Below are 21,989 nucleotides of genomic sequence, written 5' to 3'. Positions count from 1 at the left end.
AAAGGGAAACACATGCTGACATTACTACCAGAATCACAGAATATGCTACTTTATGAAGGACAGGAGCCTGATCATTCATACTGTAGAATGTTCTGTATAATGTAATTTTCTGGCACTAAAGTTGAGTTTTTATCTAGCCACAAAGTCTAATATCCTGAATCAGAGATTAAATGCAGTTTAAGTTTGACTCCTTGACAATATAAATACATTGACTACATCCAACGCTCCAACTATACTCACCCAAAGTTTCTTTTAAAATTTGTTCAACCTGTCATGTCATATGCCAAGAATGATCCAGGAGCAAGAAAAAGAAAATAATTGTTAAGTTTGTTTCCTTTGCACAGAAAACTCAAACATTTGCATCACAATTCACTTAACTTGCAGGTGGGGGTGGTGGCAAGAAAGAGAGTCTAGAGAAAATACACAGTAGGCCTGAGTCAGAACAACAGAGGTCATCAACTGGGACTTGGGGCTGAAGAAGGTTGCAGAAGTAGGGTGGTGCAAAGCTTGCTTTCACTACTAATCATTTTCCCCAACAACTAATCTTCCTTTGCCCCTATATCCTTCAATACCATATTTTCTAACTCCAAATTTCCATGACAAGGTGGACCAGTCAAATCTTCACAACAATATCACATCCGTCAACCCGTTTCAAAGGTCCTATGATCCAGCATTTGATATCTTCAAACTGCCAGATCTGATTGGTCCACCTTGTCATGTATGTAACCATCATGCAATGGTAATCTTCATGTAACTGTAACCTTCATGCAACTCTTGTACACTGTACTTATACACTAGAAATGCACACCCTGACCACAGGGGTGAACTTGCGGGAGACACTCCTCACCTGGGTTTCCAGGTATAAAAGGGGAGGTCCCACCCAGGGTCAGCACTCCTTGGTCCTGGGAATAAAGGTTAAGGTCAGAGTGACTGTGTCTGCTATACATGCCTCATGTGAATTTGTAGTAAGGTGTAGGGACACCACATTTGGCGATGAGAAACGGGAATCACCGAACCACGAGGATGGCCACCGGTAGCACGGAGGAACATTACTGTGTGGGTGAGGACAGGGACGACTTTGTGGAAAGACTCCAGCAGAGCTTTGTCACAAAGGACTGGCTGGGAGCGACAGCGGCTGACAAGCGGAGGGCGCATCTACTGACCAGTTGCGGATCACAGACGTATGCGCTGATGAAAGACCTGCTCGCGCCCAAAAAGCCAGCGGACAAGTCCTTTGAAAAGCTCAGCCAGCTGATCAGTGAGCATCTCAAACCGGCGAGTAGCGTACACATGGCCCGGCACTGGTTCTACACACACCGGCGTCGGGAGGGACAATACATCTCGGACTTCGTTGAGGACCTGCAGCGCTTGGCCAGTCTCCAAGTTCACAGACGCCTGCAGGGGGGAGATGTTAAGGGATTTCTTCATCGAGGGCATTAATCATGCGGAGATTTTTCAGGAAGCTCATAAAGACCAAGGACTTGACTCTACAGGAGGTGACGTTGATAGCTCAGACTTTCATGGCAGGGGAAGAGGAGACCAAGCTAATTTATGCACGCAGCCCTGGTCCCAACATGGCGATGGACCAGGGAGTTAACATGGTGAACGCGGCTCGGGAACCCGCACGCAGGCAAGGGTATTTTGAAACCGCCCAGGCAGCAACAGACTCGAGGGTGAGCCCGCAACAGGGACAATGGAAACGGGGTCGACAATTCAGGCCATCACGAGGAACAACGCGTCCCGCGATGGGACCATTAACACCCACCATCAGAGTGCTTAGAAACAACCAAATGGGCAATCAGAGAGGAACGCCTGGTAACAGTCCCTTTGTTAACAATCTCAGCTCATGCTGGAGGTGCGGGGGTAGACATACTGCGAAAAGCTGCAGGTTCCAGCAATATACCTGTAGGATTTGTAACGTCAGTGGACACTTGGCCAGGATGGGCAGGAAGGCTGTAGCGAGGCTAATCTGCGAGACAGAAGAACCAGGCGAGGGGTCTGCAATGCAGGATGATGCCTGGGGAAAAGCCATGGATGCTGAAGTTCATGCGGCTGACGTCCACATCTCATACACTAAAACGCCACCCATGATGATGAAAGTTTTATTGAATGGCATCCCGGTGCACATGGAGCTGGATACAGGAGCTAGCCAGTCACTTATGAGCACCCAACAATTTGAGAGACTATGGCCACACAGAGCTAGCAGGCCCAAACTGGAACGCATTGAGATGCAGCTACGGACGTACACCAAAGAGATCATCCCAGTGCTGGGCAGTGCAAACTTGGTGGTAACAGAATGGATCACAGAACCGGCTGCCACTCTGGATTGTCCCAGGAAATGGCCCCGCGCTCTTGGGGAGGAGTTGGCTAGCTGAGATGAATTGGAAATGGGGGGGGGGGGGATGTGCACGCTATTTCATCTGTGGAGCGAAGTTCATGCTCACAGGTCCTACAAACATTCGGGTCACTGTTTCAACCCGGTGTCGGAACGTTCAAGGGCACTAAAGTAGTGATACGCATCACTCGGGACGCCAGACCAGTGCACCACAAAGCCAGAGCGGTGCCGTATATGATGCGTGAGAAAATTGAAAGTGAATTGGACAGGCTGCTCAGAGAGGGCATAATTTCTCCCGTTGAATTCAGCGACTGGGCAAGTCCCATCGTTCCTGTCCTTAAAGCAGATGGCTCGGTCAGGATTTGTGGCGACTACAAAGCCACCATCCACCGAGTGTCGCTGCAAGACCAATACCCGCTCCCGAGAGCGGAGGACCTTTTTGCCACGCTGGCAGGTGGCAAGCTGTTCATGAAGCTGGACCTCACTTCGGCCTACATGACTCAGGAACTGGCTGAAGAATCCAAGCTTCTGACCACCATCATGACGCACAAGGGATTATTTATCTACAACAGTTGTCCGTTTGGCATTCGTTCGGCAGCAGCTATCTTTCAGAGAAACATGGAAAGCTTACTCAAATCCATTCCTGGAACAATTGTATTCCAAGACGACATTCTTATAACGGGTCGAGACACCGAGGAACACCTCCACAACCTGGAGGAGGTGCTACACCGACTCGACCGGGTAGGCTTGCGGCTGAAAAAGGCCAAGAGGGTGTTTTTGGCCCCAGAGGTCGAGTTTTTGGGCAGGAGGGTTGCCGCAGACAGAATCCAGCCCACTGAATCAAAAACGGAGGCGATCCACCAGGTGCCCAGGCCCAGCAACACGTCAGAGTTGCAATCAGTCCTGGGACTTTTGAACTATTTCAGGAACTTTCTGCCGAACTTAAGCACATGGTTGGAGCCGTACACATGCTCCTGCGTAAAGGTTGTGAATGGCTTTGGGGGGGGACTGTCAAGAACGGGCTTTCAATAAGGCGAGGAACCTGCTGTGTTCTAACAAACTGTTGACTTTGTATGACCCCTGTAAAAAAAACTGGGTTTAACGTGCGATGCATCATCCTACAGGGTTGGGTGTGTGTTGCAGCAGGGTAATGAGGACGGCCGATTCCAACCGGTGGCTTATGCCTCCAGGTCACTCTTCCAGACAGAGCGTGGATACGGCATGGCCGAAAAGGAAGCACTCGCTTGTGTTTACGGCGTGAAAAAGATGCACCAGTACCTTTTCGGTAGACGGTTCGAGCTACAGATGGACCACAAGCCGTTAACACCCTGATTGTCCGACATCAAGGCTGTCAATGCCAATGCGTCAGCTCGCATACAGCGATGGGCTCTCACGCTGGCTGCATATGACCACACCATACGGCACCGGCCAGGCAATGAAAATTGCGCTGACGCGCTCAGCAGGCTCCCACTGGCCACCACCGACGGGGCGTCGGAGCAGAGCGCTGAGATGGTCATGGCCGTTGTGGCTTTTGACATCGCAGGCTCCCCCATCACAGCCTGCCAGATCACACTCTGGACCAACAGGGACCCCCTCCTATCCATGATAAAGAAATGTGTCCTGACTGGGGATTGGGCGCCCGCACACAGGGCGTGCCCTGAAGAGATCAGACCGTTTCAGAGACGAATGGATGAGCTCTCCATCCAAGCCGACTGCCTGTTATGGGGCAGCTGGGTAGTCATGCCCCAGAAAGGAAGGGAAGCGTTCATCAGGGAACTCCACAGCGAGCACCCTGGCATTGTGTTAATGAAGGTCATTGCCCGGTCACATGTACGGTGCCCGGGGATTGACTCAGACCTGGAACACTGGGTTCGCAGGTGCACGACGTGTGCCCAGCTGGGCAATGCCCCCAGGGAGGCCCCACTCAGCCCGTGGCCCTGGCCCACCAGACCATGGTCACATATTCACGTGGACTATGCGGGCCCGCTCATGGGGAAATGTTCCTAATCGTTGTCGATGCATACGCAAAATGGATTGAGTGCATCATATTAAACTCGTGCACGACATCCATCACCGTGGAGAGTCTGCGCACGGTTTTCGCGACCTACGGCTTGCCGGACATCCTGGTCAGCGACAATGGCCCTTGTTTCACCAGCCGTGAATTCCAGGAGTTTATGTCAGGCAATGGTATCAAACATGTCCAGACAGCACCGTTCAAGCCGGCTTCCAATGGCCAGACGGAACGTGCGGTCCAAGTCATAAAACAGGGCATGCTACGCATTCAAGGACCCTCCCTTCAGTACCGCCTATCGCGCCTCCTGCTGGCCTACAGGTCCCGCCCGTACTCGCTCATGGGAGCCCCGCCAGCGGAACTCCTCATGAAACGCATGCTTAAAACGCGGCTATCCCTCATCCACCCAGCCCTGGCAGACATCGTTGAGGGCAAGCGCCAGTCCCAAACAGAGTTCCATGATCGAGGCTCAAGGTAGAGGTGTATAGAAATGGATGACCAGGTATTTGCTCTTAACCATGCTTTGGGACCCAAGTGGCTTGAGGGCACTGTAATTGCAAAGAAGGGAATAGCGTCATAGTGGTCAGACTAAACACTGGGCAGATATGCCACAAACACTTGGACCAAGTAAAGAAAAGGTTCAGCATAGACACGGAGGAACCTGAAGAAAAGCATGAGATGTCACCCACACCACTGCCAGTGGACGAGCAACAAGGACAGTGGCCGCAGGAATCACCTCAGGTGACAGAAACGCATGCCGAGGTTCAGCCACCAGAGCCACAACTGCGGCGCTCCATGAGAGAGCGTCGACCACCTGAAAGACTTAACCTTGAGACAAAAAGACGCAAGGGGGGAGGTGATGTCATGTATGTAGCCATCATGCAATGGTAATCTTCATGTAACTGTAACCTTCATGCAACTCTTGTGAACTGTACTTATACACTAGAAATGCACACCCTGACCACAGGGGTGAACTTGCAGGAGACACTCCTCACCTGGGTTTCCAGGTATAAAGGGGAGGTCCCACCCAGGGTCAGCACTCCTTGGCCCTGGGAATAAAGGTTAAGGCCAGAGTGACTGTGTCTGCTATACATGCCTCATGTGAATTTGTTGTAAGATGCAGGGACACCACATACCTCACACTATCAACAGCCAAATCGTTCTAAGGAGTAAAAGACAAAAAAACTCACATTGCCTCCCTCAATCTCCTTCTCCCACTTCCTTCATACTCACCAGCAATGTCAGCAGAACAGCTTCCCTACCGTTCAAAACTGCCTTCATCACACATCTCCAAAAACCCACCGTGATCTTTTCCAATTACCACCCAATCTCTGACCTTCCTAGTCCTCAAATGTTATCTAACCCCACACTCATCTTACCACCACTCATTTAAATCCTCTCGATCTACTTTCCACACATCCCATAGCACTGTGATTGTGCTAGTCAAAATTCTGTGCATCGTTTGTCACTGTAATAAAGGCACATTATCCATACTTGCCTTCTTGAATACGGCTGACTATTCCATCTGGTTTTCACCACCTCTCTAGGAACATTGGTACAGGAGTAGGCCATTTAGCCCTTTGAGCCTGTTCCATCATTCAGTTTGATCATGGCTGATCTGTATCTTAACTCCATCTACCAGTTTTTGTTCCGTAACCCTGAATATACTTGCCAAATAAAAGTTTATTAGCTTTTTAAATTATTTCTTTGTATCGACCCACTAGTTTTGAGTGATTTCTGTACTTGAATCCCTAAATCTCTGCTCCTCCACAGTTCCTACCTTTATAACATACTCTGATCTAAAGTGGATGACCTTGCACTTCCCCACATTGAACTCAATCTGCCAGTTTTGCACACTCACTTAATTTATTAATGTCCCTTTACAACTTTCTGCTCCCATCTGCACTATTTATTGTGCCACCCAACTTACTATTGACAAGAAACTTGGATATATAGCTATATTCCTTCATCAAAGTAATTTACAAATACAGTGAAAAGCTGAGACCCAAGTACAGATCCTTGGAGGACACCACGAGTCACATCTGCCAATTGGAGTACATATCCATTATCCCAACTCTGTCTCCTACCTTCAAGGTTCACCCCCATGGCTCCACCCTCACTTAATGCCATTCCTACCTTATCCAACTTAGCCAGCGCATCTCCTGCATGGGCATCTATTTCCACTCCAATACAATTGCCCCAAGGTTCCATCCTTGGCCCCTTCCTCATCTACAGTGGCACCCTTGAAGACAGTATCCATAGATTCCACACACATGCTAACACCCAGCTCTACATTTCCACCATCACCCTCGACTCCACAACCATCGCTGTGTGGTCAGATTTTAAAAAAATATATATACTTCAAGTCCAGCTTAACTTGTCCAAAACTCTACTTCGTCTCCAGCACAAAGTCTCCCTGGCCCATTACCTCTGCCCTTACAATCTTCCACTGGCTCCCCATGCATTAAAATTTTATTTCTGTTCTCTCATTTACAGCTGTTCCCATGATACCGATCCACTCTATTGTACCTCTGCAACACCCTCCAACCCCAGCTCAGATACTCCACTCTTTCTGCTCTGACCTCCTGCAGATCAGTCATAGAGCTTTCAGTCATCTCAGCCCAACATTCTGGAACTTTTCCTCGAAACCACATTGCTTTGCTACTTTTCTATCCACCTTCAAAAGCCACCTAATATTCATGCATCAACCTTGCCTTTGGCCACCTCTTCTAATTCTTCTAAAATTGATTGGAATCCATGTCATCTCTGCATGATCCTATATGCAAGCTATTGTAAATGATTCAGTATATTCACTGGAAATCAAACAGCTCTGTAAATATGTTTAATTAATACAAGTCTACCCTTTCAAAAATGAACACAAAAGTGTTATGGTGCATTTAAAACCAAATATTTTTAAACACACATTTATGGCATGGACGAGAGGCAAGAGAGATGAGGGGAAATAGGGCTTGTGCATTCATCAATGAATTAGGCTAACAAGGCACCAAAGTCCTAAATAGGCTGCAAAATCATACAGGGCATACACACACACACACAATGTTTGGGGTCCAATTGTTTCCCCCCCTCACGGATGGGCAATGCAGAACTACAATATGTTGAAAGCTTATTTATATCTTTAATAATGCAGTGCAGAAATGTTACAATAAGACTTTCTGTAACCAGTTATATTACAATTTGGAATATTGCTTAACAGGACCTCGGCCATATCACCATTGTTAAGCTGGAGGAATGCATGATATCAAAAATCTGTTGTTAACTCTGACCCCCAACGTTACACAAACATAAATTTTAACTTTAATGCCAAGGCAGTTTCCTATAGTTTGGCATGAGATAGGAAGTTATGAATTACACATTGGAATTCAGTGTGGCCCAGGTGTAATACAACCAGCCCGTTTGTTTTGTTTCAGCTCAATCTACAGTTTAAAAGTAGAAGATTTACATTGTCATAAACATACATTTGAACACATGGAGTTGGATCATTATAGCCAATCTTACCTTTCTGTGCTGATACCCCCTGATATGAACCTGAAGATTCAGAGCAGATGAACAAACTACTTTGCATATCTAGAAATAAAATGTAAAGAGGGTTAATTTTCTGACTCCTCAATAGTTAAAGCAAAATATTTATACACCCATCATGCATAAAATATGATGGTAATGCAACAGGGCAGCTGCAGTTCTACAGTTCACTTGCACTGCTCAAATCAGGGAAAGCAGAGTACCATACATGGGCTAGTCTAAAAAAAAACTGTTCACTTGCTTCTGTTGAAATTCAATATTAAAAATGATTAAAAAGGGTGAGATAATGGGCTATTTCAATTTTGTCCCAAGTTTTAAATTAAATTTAGCTGCATATCACCTGTACTTCTATTGCGGTTGAAATGCAGCACTAGTAGTGCCTGGCCACTTCCCACAGGTGCCAAATACACAGTTAGGAACATTGGACAGGAGTAGGCCATTCAGCCCCTCGAGCCTATTCCGCCATGCAATGAGATCATGGCCAATCTGTGATCAAACCCCACATACCCGTGTTTGGCCCATATCCCTTTGGTTAACAAAAAGCTATCAATCTCAGATTTAAAATTAACAATTGATCTAGCATCAATTGCCATTTGCGAAAGAGTGTTCCAAACTTTTACCACCCTGTGTGTGTAGAAGTGTTTCGTAATTTCACTCCTGAAACGTCTGGCTCTAATTTTTAGACTATGCCCCTAGTCCTAGACTCCCCAACCAGTGGAAGTAGTTTTTCTGCATCTACCCTCCGTTTCCCTTAATATCCTGAAAACTTCGATCAGGTCACCCCCTAACCTTCTAAATTCTAGAGAATACAACCCTAATTTGTGTAATCTCTCCTCGTAACTTAACTCTTGAAGTCCAGGTATCATTCTGAAATAGTTTAAGAAATATTTGCAGAAAGAATATTTTGCACAACTTGTGATTGCCAACATTATTGTACAAAATTAATTTGGTGAGACACATTTGCCCCAAATGTAGTATATCTGGAGAATTCCAGGTCAAGTACAGAAGGGCCAACTTAACAACACAAGCAAGCTCCAAATTAAAAGTGCAAGGTGATGACCTAGTAATCCTCTCCGCATCTCCTTGCGGAATGCCCATTCATTTGCGAACAAGTCCCTTGCCATCCATGAGCTTATGAATGACTGCATCGATATCACGGCCCTGACGGAAACTTGGTTGAGGGGTGATGACACCTTACCTTTAATCGAAGCCGCCCCTCCTGGCTATCCCTTCTACCACTTGCTCCACCCAAACCGCAGTGGTGGCGGTGTGGCTCTCATCACCAATCATACCTTGGTCTATCCCCCTACTCTTCCGGCACTTTCTCTTCCTTTGAACATCTCACCTTAATCCAACCCTCTTACCTCTCATTTAAAATTCTTGTTCTCCACCACCCACCCAATTACGGTAAAAATTTTATCAGCAACATATCTTCACTGCTTTCTTCCCTCAGCCTCTGCACCAAACGACTTCTCATCCTCAGTCATTTCAACCTCCATCTCAATTCATCATGCTCTCTCTCCTCTGAGTTAACTACCCTCCTATCCTCCCTTAATCTCTCCCTCTCTGTGTACTCCCCAACCCATATTCACGGCCACCCCCTTGACTTTGCCATCTCTCGTGGACTCGCTATTCCTACTGTGTCAATTGCAGATAAGGCCATCTCTGACCATTTCCTTGTATTGCTCTCCACCCACATCCCCCTTCTCCATCCCTAGAAAAAAATCTCCAAACTGTTATCAACTTCAAACTGTCCAGCCTTTGGCCCTCCATTCATGACATTTATGCAGCCAACGATCTGCTCAACCACACCCTCACCACCACCTTTGAGTCCCTATTAAAACCATTATTCTCTCTCACCCTGGCCATTCCCCCTGGTACTACTCTCATCTTTGCTCCCTCAAGTCCAAGGGGTGCAGAACCGGTTTAGCCATTCACCACTAGATCTGGCACATAAAGCACTATCTGATCCTACTCCTGTCTGCCAAACTGTTCACTATTCCAGGATCATTCTGGAATGCAAAGATAATCCCTGGCTACTATTCTCTACTGCTAACCAACTTCTTAAACCCCTCTCCTCTGATTCCACCACACTCACCTCCAACAACAAATGTGAGGTGCTCATGGATCTCTGTCTCAAAGATTGAGATCATCCGATCAGCTACCTTTACCACTTCCCTTCCTTCCCCGAGCCCACTGGGCCAAACTTCCTTTGAGGTTCCTGCCGCCCTAGCCTTGAACTCACATCTTTCTCCAGGTTCTCTCTAATCTCCCCCCTTGACCTCTCCGTGCACATCTTGTTCATGAGATCCACTTCCTGCTCCCTTGACCCTATTCCCACTAAACTGCTGACCACCCAACTTCCTTTTCTGGCTCCCATGTTAGCCGACATTGTTAACGGTTCCCGCTCCTCGGGTACTGACCCCCTCTCTTTCAAATCTGCCATCATCACCTTTCTCCTTAAAAAAAAACAACCCTTGACCTCACTGTGCTTGCAAGCTACCTCCCCATCTCCAACCTCCCTTTCCTGGAACTCCATGTTTGAATCCTTTCAATCTGGTTTCTGCTCCTGCCACAATACCAAAACGACTCTCATCAATGACATCCTTAGTGACTATGACAACGGTAAACTAATCCTCCTCGTCCTGTCTGCAGCCTTTGACACAGTTAACCACTCCATCCTCCTCCAACCCCTCTCCACCTTCATCCAGCTGGGTGGGACTGCACTCGCCTGATTCCATTCTTATCTGTCTAATAGTAGCCAGAAAATCGCTGTCCTGCATCGTTACCTCTGGTGTCTCCCAAGGATCTAGCCTTATCACCCCGCTATTTCTCATCTAAATGTTGCCCCTTGGCGCCATCATCCGAAAAGACGGTGTCAGTTTCCACATGTACGCTAACGACACCCAGCTCTACCTCACCACTACTTCTCTTGACCCCGCCACGGTCTCTAAATTGTCAGACTGCTTGTTCGACATCCAGTACTGGATGAGCAGAAATTTTCTCCAATTAAATATTGGGAAGACTGAAGCCAGTCTTTGGTCCCCGCCACAAACTGCATTCCCTAACCACCGACTCCATCCCTCTCCCGAGCATCTGTCCGAGGCTGAACCAGACTGTTTGCAACCTAGGTGTCATATTTGACCCTGAAATGAGCTTCCGGCCACATATCCACGGCATAATTAAAATCACCTATTTCCACCTCCGTAACATTGCCCATCTCAGCTCATCTGCTGCTCAAACCCTCGTCCATGCCTTTGTTACCTCTAGACTTGATTACTCCAACGCACTCCTGGCTGGCCTCCCACATTCTATCCTACGTAAACTTGAGGTCATCCAAACTCTGCTGCTCATGTCCAAACTCGCACCAAATCTCGCTCACCCATCACCCCTCTGCTCGCTGACCTACACTGGTCTCCGGTTAAGCAACGCCTCCATTTCAAAATTCTCACCCTTGTTTACAAATCGCTCCATGGCCTCGCCCCTCCCCATCTCTGAGCTCCTCCAACCCTACAACCCTCAGATATCTGCACTCCCCTAATTCTAGCCTTTGGAGCATCCCCAATTTTAATCGCTCCATCATTCATGGCTGTGGCTTCAGCTGCCTGGGCCCCAAGATCTGGAACTCCCTCCCTAAACGTCTCCGCCTCTCTTCCTCCTTTAAGATGCTCCTTAAAACCTCTCTCTTTGACCAAGCTTCTGCTGTAATTTCTTCTTATGTGGGCTCAGTGTCAAATCTATTTGTTTTGTCTTACAACACTTCTGTGAAGTGCCTTGGGACATTTTACAACGTTAAAGGCGCTATATAAATACAAGTTGTTGTAATCAGAGTTGTGCACAGTCCATGGTAGATTATTTAGACAATAAAAAACATAAGGAATTTAGATACTGACACTGCAATCAACCTTGGTGTATTAAAGTGCATCCCAATAATTATAGATTTTTTTCACCTGTCAGTTGTGTCTGCATAATCTGCACATAATGGGCCCAAGTTTGCCCAGGAGTTGCTCTGTTTTTTTTGGAGCAACTAGATTTTTTTTGGAGTATCTTAAAAATCGCAATTCTGCCCATTTAATTTGCTGCAGTGTAAGTGAGTTCGTTTTTTTTTAAGTTTCGTTTTTTTTTCCAAAAGGGGGCGTTACCAGCCACTTACGCCTGTTTTGGCCATTTAAGCAAGCTTAGACAGCTAAAAGTTACTCCAAACTAACTTAGACCATCGTATGTGGCCACTTGTGGCCGCACAGAAAAACCTTGTGGTGAGCTAAGAAATCAGCGCAGGTAAGTATATTTAAAGCACCAAGCATTAAACAAAGCAGCACATTTAAAGTACCAAGCACTAAACAAAGCACAAAAATAAGCATTCAACAAATAAAAAATACAAGGAAAGCACCAAGACTTACAAAGCACTAAACAAAGCACAAAAAGTAATAAGCAATTAATTAACAAATAAAAAATAAGAAGGAACCCTGCACCTAAAGCAGCAACTGAGAGATTTGTTAACGATAAGTTTAACCTTTGTTCCCTCTTCGTTCCTTACAAAAGAGCAGCAGAAACTAAGGTCTGCAGAGACCGACCAGGGCTGCCGCCCCACCGACTTTCAACCCTTTTCGGGTGGGAATTTCCCCCCCTTTTTTCAGGTTTTTGGTCGGGCTTTAAAAACGGCAGCCTGAAACCTGGCAGAGGCATAGGGCTTCGGCTCCCTCGCGTGAGGGACCGCAGACAACTCCATTTAACCCCGAAAGGAGTTCAGCGCTGGGGGAGGTTCAGGGCGGGTCAAATCATTAACCAAAAGTCGAGACTTGGTCGCTGGAGAAACTAAGTGCCAGGCTGGATAAATCATTAACCAGAAGTAGCTGGTGAGACAGAGGTGACCAGGGCTGAAGGTTGAAGCCAGGTTGAGGCCAGCCATAGGCAGGAGAGTCAAAACTCCTGTTTCTGGAAGTCCGATGAGGTCGGATTCGGCTGCGGTTGAAGGTTTCCCGCTTTGGGATGAGCGGAGGGTGAAGGAAAAAAGCAGGGAAAAAAAAAATTCGACAGGTTGCTCAAATTACAGCTGCTTTAACTACCTTATTAAAATATTTATTTTAAAATACAAGTATATATTGACATGGTTGCATCTAAAATTTTAGTCATTAAAAGAAAACACAGGCTTGCAACTTCAAATTTCCTGATTCATCACTTGAAATTAATGTGATTTCTCCTCTTCCTACACATAAAAGTTACCATTCACAATACTCCTCCCCCCCCCCCAATCAAAACTCAGACTCCCCGCACCAATCTGTTTCTTGCAGCTATCAGCGGCCGGGCTGTGTGGCAGCCCATTCGGCCTGGGATAGGGGCGGGACGCGTTCTGCAGACATCATTATTACAATCATGGGAGTAGCTACTGCGCATGTGCGACTGCTCGACTGCGCATGTGCGCAGCTGCCGGCACTGTTTTCGGCGCAGGGCTGTAGCTCCACCCCCCACTCCACGAGGAGCGCTACGCCAGGACGCAGGACACATAGCCGAGCGGGGAGAATACCTAGGTAAGTTTTTGGTGCCGTTTTTAAGTGTAGAAAGTTGGCGCACCGGGGGGCAAACTTAGGCCCAATATTTCTATTAAGATGTTTGTGTTTTTTATGATCTTATTTCCAAAAGCTCCAACAATACATATATTTTTTATGGCCTCATAACCTTAATTTTATTTAGAAGGTCCCACACATATTTACATAAATCATGCTTAAACATAACGTTGTGGCATTTGCAACTGGGATGGTAAATAACAGGCAACTCTTCTCATCTCGTGGCAAATAAGGCTAGTGAGCTGCAGGCACAAGTTGCCACATGAACGGTTTCAACAGAAACTGTTTCCAATGGCTTAAGGGCCAATAACCAGAGAGCACAGATTTATAGTGATTGGCAAAAGAAACCGATGCGACAGGAGGGAAGACTTTTTTTTTACGCAATGAGTGGTTAGGATTGGTATGCGCTGCCCGATAGGGTGGTGGATACAGATTCAATAGTAGCCTTCAAAAAGGGAATTGTATAAATATTTGAAGGACAAAATATTGCAGGGATATGGAGAAAGAACAGGGGTGAGTGGGACTAATTGGATTAATCTTCGATAGAGCCGGCGCAGACCAATGTCTCTTCCCCCCGCAAGATGCATGGCTGTGCATTAATCGCGAGGTTCCACACAGGCCGCTCACCAGCTGCTGCCACTGGAAGAGATACTGCTCATATGAATTTAAAGGGCACGTGCAGGAAAAAAAAATTAGAGGGATCACTGGCGCAGATTCAAATGGCCTCCTTCTACGTTGTACTATTCTATGAATCTGTGGGGTTATGATATAAAGCAAAATCAGAAATCTGGTTCAAACAAGGGCAGAAATGGGAACCTAACATTCCCAGTTACAATGTAAACAGGAGAAATAAGGAAGAAAAAAAAAGAGAGGGGGTGGCAGTATTGATCAAAGATACTGTTGCAGACCTAGAAATGAATGATGTACTTGAGGGTTCAAAGACAGAATCTATTTGGTTAGAGCCAAGGTGCAGAAGAGGAGCTGTTACACTGCAGGATATGGACTATCGACCACTAAATAATAGGAAGGAGATGGAGGAGCAAATCTGCAAGCAAATTTCAGAAAGATGTAAAAACGACAGAAGAGTGATAATGGGGGACTTCAATTTTCCTAGTCTATATTAGGATAAAAGTGTAAAAGGGCAAGCAGGGGGAGGAATTCCTGAAGTCTGTAAGAGAACTTTCTTGATAAATATGTTTCCAGCCCAATGAGGAACGAAGCAATGCTGGATCTCGTTCTAGTGAATAAAGTGGGAAAGTGGAGCATATTTCAGTGGGAGAGCATTTGAGCAACAGAGATCACAGTAGCACAAGGTCGAGAGTAGATATAGAAAAAGACAAGAACCAATCAACGATTGAGATACTCAACTGGAAGAGGGATAATTTCAGCAAGTTGAAAAAATATCTGACCCAGGTGGCGGGGAAACAAAAACCGTCAGGCAAAAACTGTTTCCTGACTCAAAATGTTAATTTTGGGGGGCGAGAGAGGGGGCGGGAGCGCGGGGCGAGAGCGCGGGGCGAGAGCGCGGGGCCAGAGAGGGGGCGGGAGCGCGGGGCCAGAGAGGGGGCGGGAGCGCGGGGCCAGAGAGGGGGCGGGAGCGCGGGGCCAGAGAGGGGGCGGGAGCGCGGGGCCAGAGAGGGGGCGGGAGCGCGGGGCCAGAGAGGGGGCGGGAGCGCGGGGCCAGAGAGGGGGCGGGAGCGCGGGGCCAGAGAGGGGGCGGGAGCGCGGGGCCAGAGAGGGGGCGGGAGCGCGGGGCCAGAGAGGGGGCGGGAGCGCGGGGCCAGAGAGGGGGCGGGAGCGCGGGGCCAGAGAGGGGGCGGGAGCGCGGGGCCAGAGAGGGGGCGGGAGCGCGGGGCCAGAGAGGGGGCGGGAGCGCGGGGCCAGAGAGGGGGCGGGAGCGCGGGGCCAGAGAGGGGGCGGGAGCGCGGGGCCAGAGAGGGGGCGGGAGCGCGGGGCCAGAGAGGGGGCGGGAGCGCGGGGCCAGAGAGGGGGCGGGAGCGCGGGGCCAGAGAGGGGGCGGGAGCGCGGGGCCAGAGAGGGGGCGGGAGCGCGGGGCCAGAGAGGGGGCGGGAGCGCGGGGCCAGAGAGGGGGCGGGAGCGCGGGGCCAGAGAGGGGGCGGGAGCGCGGGGCCAGAGAGGGGGCGGGAGCGCGGGGCCAGAGAGGGGGCGGGAGCGCGGGGCCAGAGAGGGGGCGGGAGCGCGGGGCCAGAGAGGGGGCGGGAGCGCGGGGCCGGGAGCGCGGGGCCGGGAGCGCGGGGCCAGAGAGGGGGCGGGAGCGCGGGGCCAGAGAGGGGGCGGGAGCGCGGGGCCAGAGAGGGGGCGGGAGCGCGGGGCCAGAGAGGGGGCGGGAGCGCGGGGCCAGAGAGGGGGCGGGAGCGCGGGGCCAGAGAGGGGGCGGGAGCGCGGGGCCAGAGAGGGGGCGGGAGCGCGGGGCCAGAGAGGGGGCGGGAGCGCGGGGCCAGAGAGGGGGCGGGAGCGCGGGGCCAGAGAGGGGGCGGGAGCGCGGGGCCAGAGAGGGGGCGGGAGCGCGGGGCCAGAGAGGGGGCGGGAGCGCGGGGCCAGAGAGGGGGCGGGAGCGCGGGGCCAGAGAGGGGGCGGGAGCGCGGGGCCAGAGAGGGGGCGGGAGCGCGGGGCCAGAGAGGGGGCGGGAGCGCGGGGCCAGAGAGGGGGCGGGAGCGCGGGGCCAGAGAGGGGGCGGGAGCGCGGGGCCAGAGAGGGGGCGGGAGCGCGGGGCCAGAGAGGGGGCGGGAGCGCGGGGCCAGAGAGGGGACGGGAGCGCGGGGCCAGAGAGGGGGCGGGAGCGCGGGGCCAGAGAGGGGGCGGGAGCGCGGGGCCAGAGAGGGGGCGGGAGCGCGGGGCCAGAAGCGCGGGGCCAGAGAGGGGGCGGGAGCGCGGGGCCAGAGAGGGGGCGGGAGCGCGGGGCCAGAGAGGGGGCGGGAGCGCGGGGCGGAGGGGCGCAGAGAGAGAGAGAGAGAGAGAGAGAGAGACAACTTTAGGTGTTGCAAATTTACGCATCCACAAGAAAAAGCCACGGTGGCTGGTGTTCTTGTACAGGGAAAAATGATGTCAACATAAATGTTGTGACAAATTAAAGGCATATAATATTCAATTAAACAGAGTTAATTAAGTGCAAGAGCAGCTAACGAAAACAAAGGCTGCTATTCGATCAGCTTAAAGACTGCACTGGACTATTGAACGATGTTCAAGGACAGGTTGCCAAGGTATCAGTATGGCGGAAATATTAAATGAGTACTTTGCATCAGTCTTCATTCTTGAAGACAATACTCGACTGCTAGTTTTATCTTTAAATTCTAATAATATTAACATAGATCAACATACTGTTTTCGACAGAATTAGAATCTGAAAATAGATAGTGCATTTGGGCCAGATGATATCCACCCCAGGGTCTTCAGAGTGACAGGATATGTACTGTGCGATCCCTATTTTTTTAAAAAAAATAACTCATTGCACACTGGGACAGTTTCCATCGACTGAAAGTAGGCTAATTTCGTCCCTATCTTTAAAAGGGGTGACAAGATGGATCTGGGTAACTATTGGCCCATTAGTTTGACATCAGTAATAAGAAAAATGCACAAGGGAATCATTGGGAATACAATATATGATTACTTGGATGGGAAAGGGACATATTTGGAACATCTAACATAACATGGCTTCATAAGAAAAGTCTTATAAATGTGACTGTATTTTTTTTAAAGACGTCACCAAGATGGTGGATGAGGGAAGCCCAATAGACATCGTCTACTTCGACTTCCAAAAAAGCTTTTGATAAGATACTACACAAGAGGCTTCTCCACAAGACGGAACCCACATAGACAGAAAGTAGTTCCTGATGGATTTCGGGAACTGTGCCCCACAGGGATTAGTGTTGAGGACTTTGCTCTGTGCTATTTTTATTAATGATCTAGATGTAGGTCCTGAGGCAAGATCTACAAATTTGTAGATTATACCAAGATCTGTGCATGCATTAGGACTGTAGATGACACTCCACTGCTTCAGACGGACCTTGTCAAGAAAGGCTAAAAGAGTTGGGGCCCTACACTTTAGAGAAGCATCGACCAAGGGGTGACCCGATTGAAGTTTACAAGATGATAATTGTGTTGACAGTTTGTTCCAATTAAATAGATTAGGGAGGACCAGGGATCACAATTTTAAGTTGCACAAGGCCAGATCTTAGTTAGATGTCATGAAATGGTTCTACTCCCAGAGAATATGGACATCTGGAACAGGCTGCCGGCTCATGTTGTGGATACCAAATCGCTGAATTGCTTTAAATGAGAGTTGCGCCTGTTTCTTGCTGTGGCGGAGATCACCTCTTGCAAAAGATAAGGACTGCATGGAAATCCGGGCCAGAGTTTTGATCGCCTATGGGGGTCAGAGAGGAAAGAGGACAGTGAGCAGCCTGGACCCAGCATAGAGCGCCGACCAACGGGACCTGTGAGGGAGCACCACACCGGCGGCAGCAGTTAAAGCAGCGAACAGCCAGCCACCACAGGGAGCAGTGCGAGCAGGTAAGAGAGGGCGACAAAGGAGAACAGGACGACTACATTCGACATCACAGGAAGGGAGGGAAGTGATTGGTTGGTGAGTTTTTCTCCCTTTTCTTTCTTTAAATTAAGGGCCTTATATTAGAGGGCGGGATCAATAACTAAAAACTAAACCTAATTAATACATTTGAGATGGCGGGACAGGCGATGTGTTTTTGCTGTTGCATGTGGGAGCTGGTTGACTCCATTGAGGTCCATCACGACGACATCTGCAGCAAGTGTCTGCACCTCGAGGAACTTCAGCTCCATGTTGATGAGCTGGAGTCCGAGCTGCAGACACGACGACACATCAGGGAGGGGGGAAAGAGTTCCAGGAGGCAGTCACACCCCTTAGATTAATTAATTCAAATTTGGTCCGTGGTCAGGGACAGGAGGCTGTGACTACAAGCAAGGCAGGTAAGGGGACCCAGGATGTAACGATGGAGGAGCTTCGGCCCTTGCTCTTGTCAAACAGGTTCGAGGCTCTTACTCCCTGTATGGATGAGAGCAGGGGCTGCAGGGAGGATGAGCAAACTGACCACAGCACTGTGGTACAGGGAGCCATTCAAGCGGGGGGTTAAAAAAATGTTTTAGTGGTCGGGGACAGTATTCGGAGGCTAGATACGGTTCTCTGCAGCCGAGAGCGTGAGTCCCAATGGTTGTGTTGCCTGCCCAGTGGCAGGGTTAAGGACGGCATCTCAGGACTGGAGAGGAACTTGGAGCGGGAGGGGGAAGATCCAGTTATCATGGTCCACGTGGATACCAACGACATAGATAGGACAAAGAAAGAGGTTCTGCTGGGAGAGTATGAGGGGGGAGAGGGAGGGAGGGAGGAAGGGAGGAAGATGCAGTTGAGTGAAAAATTTAAAAGTTGAAGAACAAGGAGAAGGTAATAGAGGGTAGCACGAGGGGAAATAAAAACCAGTGCATGCCAGGAAGGGACAGAGTGTATAAACATAAATGTGAATCAGAAAGTGGGGTCAAAGCAGGAAAAAATGGTAAAAAAACTAATTTAAAAGCTCTTTATCTCAATGCACGTAGCATTCGTAACAAAATGAGTTGACGGCACAAATAGATACAAATGGGTATGATCTGATAGTCATTAGAGACATGGGTGCAAGGTGACCAAGGCTGGGAACTGAATATTCAGGAGTAGTTGACAATTCGAAAGGATAGACAGAAATGAAAAGGAGGTGGGTTAGCTCTGTTAATAAAGGATGAGATCAGTGCACTAGTGAGAAATGATATTGGCTCAGAAGATCAAGATGTAGAATCGGTTTGGGTGGAGATAAGAAATAATAAGGGGAAGAAGTCACTGGTGATCATAGTCTATCGGCCCCCTAACAGTAGCTACACTGTTGGGACAGAGTATAAATCAAGAAATAATAGAGGCTTGTAAAAAAAAAAAGGTACGGCAATAATCATGTGCAATTTTAATCTTCATATTGATTGGACAAAGCAAATTGGCCAAGGCAGTCTTGAGGAAGAGTTCATAGAGTGTATCCAGGATAGTTTCCTTGAATAGTACATTGGGGAACCAACCAGGGAGCAGGCTATCTTAGATCTGGTACTATATAATGAGACAGATCGTAGTAAAGGATCCTCTAGGAATGAATGACCATAACATGGTTGAAATTCAGTTGGTTCCCAAACCAGGGTCCTAAGCTTAAATAAAGGAGACGACAAAGGTATGAGGGCAGAGTTGGCTAAAGTGGACTGGGAAAAAAAGATTAAAATATGGGATGGTTGATGAGCAGTGGCAGACATTTAAGGAGATATTTCATAACTCGCAACGAAAATATATCCCAATGAGAAGACTGTGAGAAGGGATAACCATCCATGGCTAATTAAGGAAATAAGGGATGGTATCAAATTGAATACAATGTGGCCAAGACTAGCGGGAGGCCAGAGGATTGGGAAACTTGTAAAAGCCAAGTAACGACTAAAAAATTGATAAAGGAAGATAGATTATAAAAGTAAACTAGCACAAAATATAAAAACAGATAGGAAAAGTTTCTACAGGTTATATCAAAAGGAAAAGAGTGGCTAAAGTAAATGTTGGTCCCCTAGAGGATGAAACTGGGGAATTAATAATGGAGAACAGGGAAATGGCATAGATGTTGAAAAAATATTTTGTATCGGTCTTCACGGTAGAAAAAAACTAAAACCATCCCAATAGTGGATAATCAAGGGGCTATAAGGAGAGAGGAACAATCACAAATGAAGTAGTACTCAATAAAATAATGAGATTAAAGGCGGACATTCACCACTGCTCTCTTTTTCTGCCCCTTAGCCAAGTTTGTATTACACTACCACTGTCCCTTTAATCTTGCTTCCAAGTCTATTATATGGTACTTTGTCAAATACCTTTTGAAAGTCCATAAAAACATCAAACAGCCTCATCAACACTCTCCATTAATTCATCGAAGAACACAATCAAGTTCATTTTTTATTAGCTAATAATTTTCCACGTGCCAATTAATTTTTTCTGGGAATATTGGCCCAGAATTTGAGGTGGATAATAACAGCGAATGAACAGCATTTGTTGTTATTACCCCTTTGAAACTGACCGCAAATTCAGGATGTAGCACATGCACATCCCAATGTGAAAATCCTGAAGTTGCAGTCAAACATTCACTGCTCCGACACTGATCTCGTGCCCCCCCCCCCCCCCCGCAATAGCTGGAAATCAGTGTAATCTGTTATATGAAGGAAATGGACAAAAACTTCAGCTCTTCTGCGATAATATCGCTGGTAAATACTCCATTAAAAGTTAGAGCCTTTTGGATTAGGTGTAACTGGGTTTTATCATCATCATCATCATCATCATCATAGGCAGTCCCTTGGAATCGAGGAAGACTTGCTTCCACTCTAAAAATGAGTCCTTAGGTGGCTGAACAGTCCAATACGGAACCACAGTCCCTGTCACAGGTGGGACAGATAGTCATTGAGGGAAGGGGTGGATAGGACTGGTTTGCCGCACGCTCTTTCCGCTGCCTGCGCTTCCTTTCTGTATGCTCTCGGCGATGAGACGAGAGGTGCTCAGCACCCTCCCGGATGCTCTTCCTCCACTTAGGGCGGTCTTTGGCCAGGGATACCCAGGTGTCGGTGCGGATGTTGCACTTTTATCAGGCAGGCTTTGAGGGTGTCCTTGTAATGTTTTCTCTGCCCACCTTTGGCTCGCTTGCCATGAAGCAGTTTTAACAGCATATTGACAGCTAAACAAATGTTATGGCCTTGGAAAAAACTCATTTTTATTTTGTGGAGTGTCAAATTTATCCATTTTAATAAAAAATATATATTAAGAAACTTATAAAATATATATAAGTCTAAATCAGTAAAGCAACGTGGCTCGATTCAGGCCACACATCCGGTTTCGGGTCTGCACATGCGCGCGACGGAGGGCGAAGTCCAGGGCAGTCGTGCGCATGCGTAGCGCGGCGGGGGCGGAGTCCATGGAGCGCATGCGCAGAAGGCCACCAAAAAACTGTTGCAAATAATCACTCTGCTTTTAATATTTTATAATGGACTTTTGGGTTCCCTTTTATATGTTCACCAATAATCTACTCATACTCTCTCTTTGCCCCTCATTCCTTTTTTAGATCTCATCTGTACTTTGCTTTTATCAACTTTACATTCATCATAAGGTCCTTTTTTCTATTTCATTTTAATCTCTGTATCTTTAGTCATCCAGGAAGCTCTAGCTTTAGATGTACTTCATTTCCCCCTCGTGGGAATGTGTCGACACTATACCTGTACTGTCTCCTCTTTGAAAGCCTCCCATTGGCCAATTACTGTTTTGCCTACATTTTTTTTATTCTAATCCACTTGGCCCAGATCCCTTTTTAAACTCAACAAATTTACCCCTCTTTCAGTGAAGTATTTTTACTCTTAATTGTTCCTTGTCCTTTTCCATAACTATTATAAAACTGATAATATTATGATCACTGTTCCCCAGATGCTCCCTGACTGAAACATGATTTACTTGCCCCACT

At 48.0% G+C, this 21,989-nt stretch overlaps 1 protein-coding gene across 4 annotated transcripts in view; it reads right to left on the bottom strand.

Annotated features, from left to right (window-relative positions):
* Window positions 1–21,989, bottom strand: part of LOC139264518 (uncharacterized) — a 101,099-nt gene that overhangs the window by 72,599 nt on the left and 6,511 nt on the right. For all 4 annotated transcript variants that reach the window (XM_070881105.1, XM_070881104.1, XM_070881107.1 and 1 more), the window contains 2 exons: window positions 7,863–7,931; window positions 241–268 (listed from right to left, as the gene is read on the bottom strand). In XM_070881105.1, the coding sequence (XP_070737206.1) occupies window positions 241–268; window positions 7,863–7,931 (97 nt within the window). The remainder of the gene's footprint in view (window positions 1–240; window positions 269–7,862; window positions 7,932–21,989) is intronic.

Source organism: Pristiophorus japonicus, chromosome 5, assembly GCF_044704955.1.
Source record: "Pristiophorus japonicus isolate sPriJap1 chromosome 5, sPriJap1.hap1, whole genome shotgun sequence".
NCBI lineage: Eukaryota > Metazoa > Chordata > Chondrichthyes > Pristiophoridae > Pristiophorus > Pristiophorus japonicus.
Note: the sequence above shows the minus strand (reverse complement) of the source record. Positions and strands in the feature narration are given on the sequence as shown.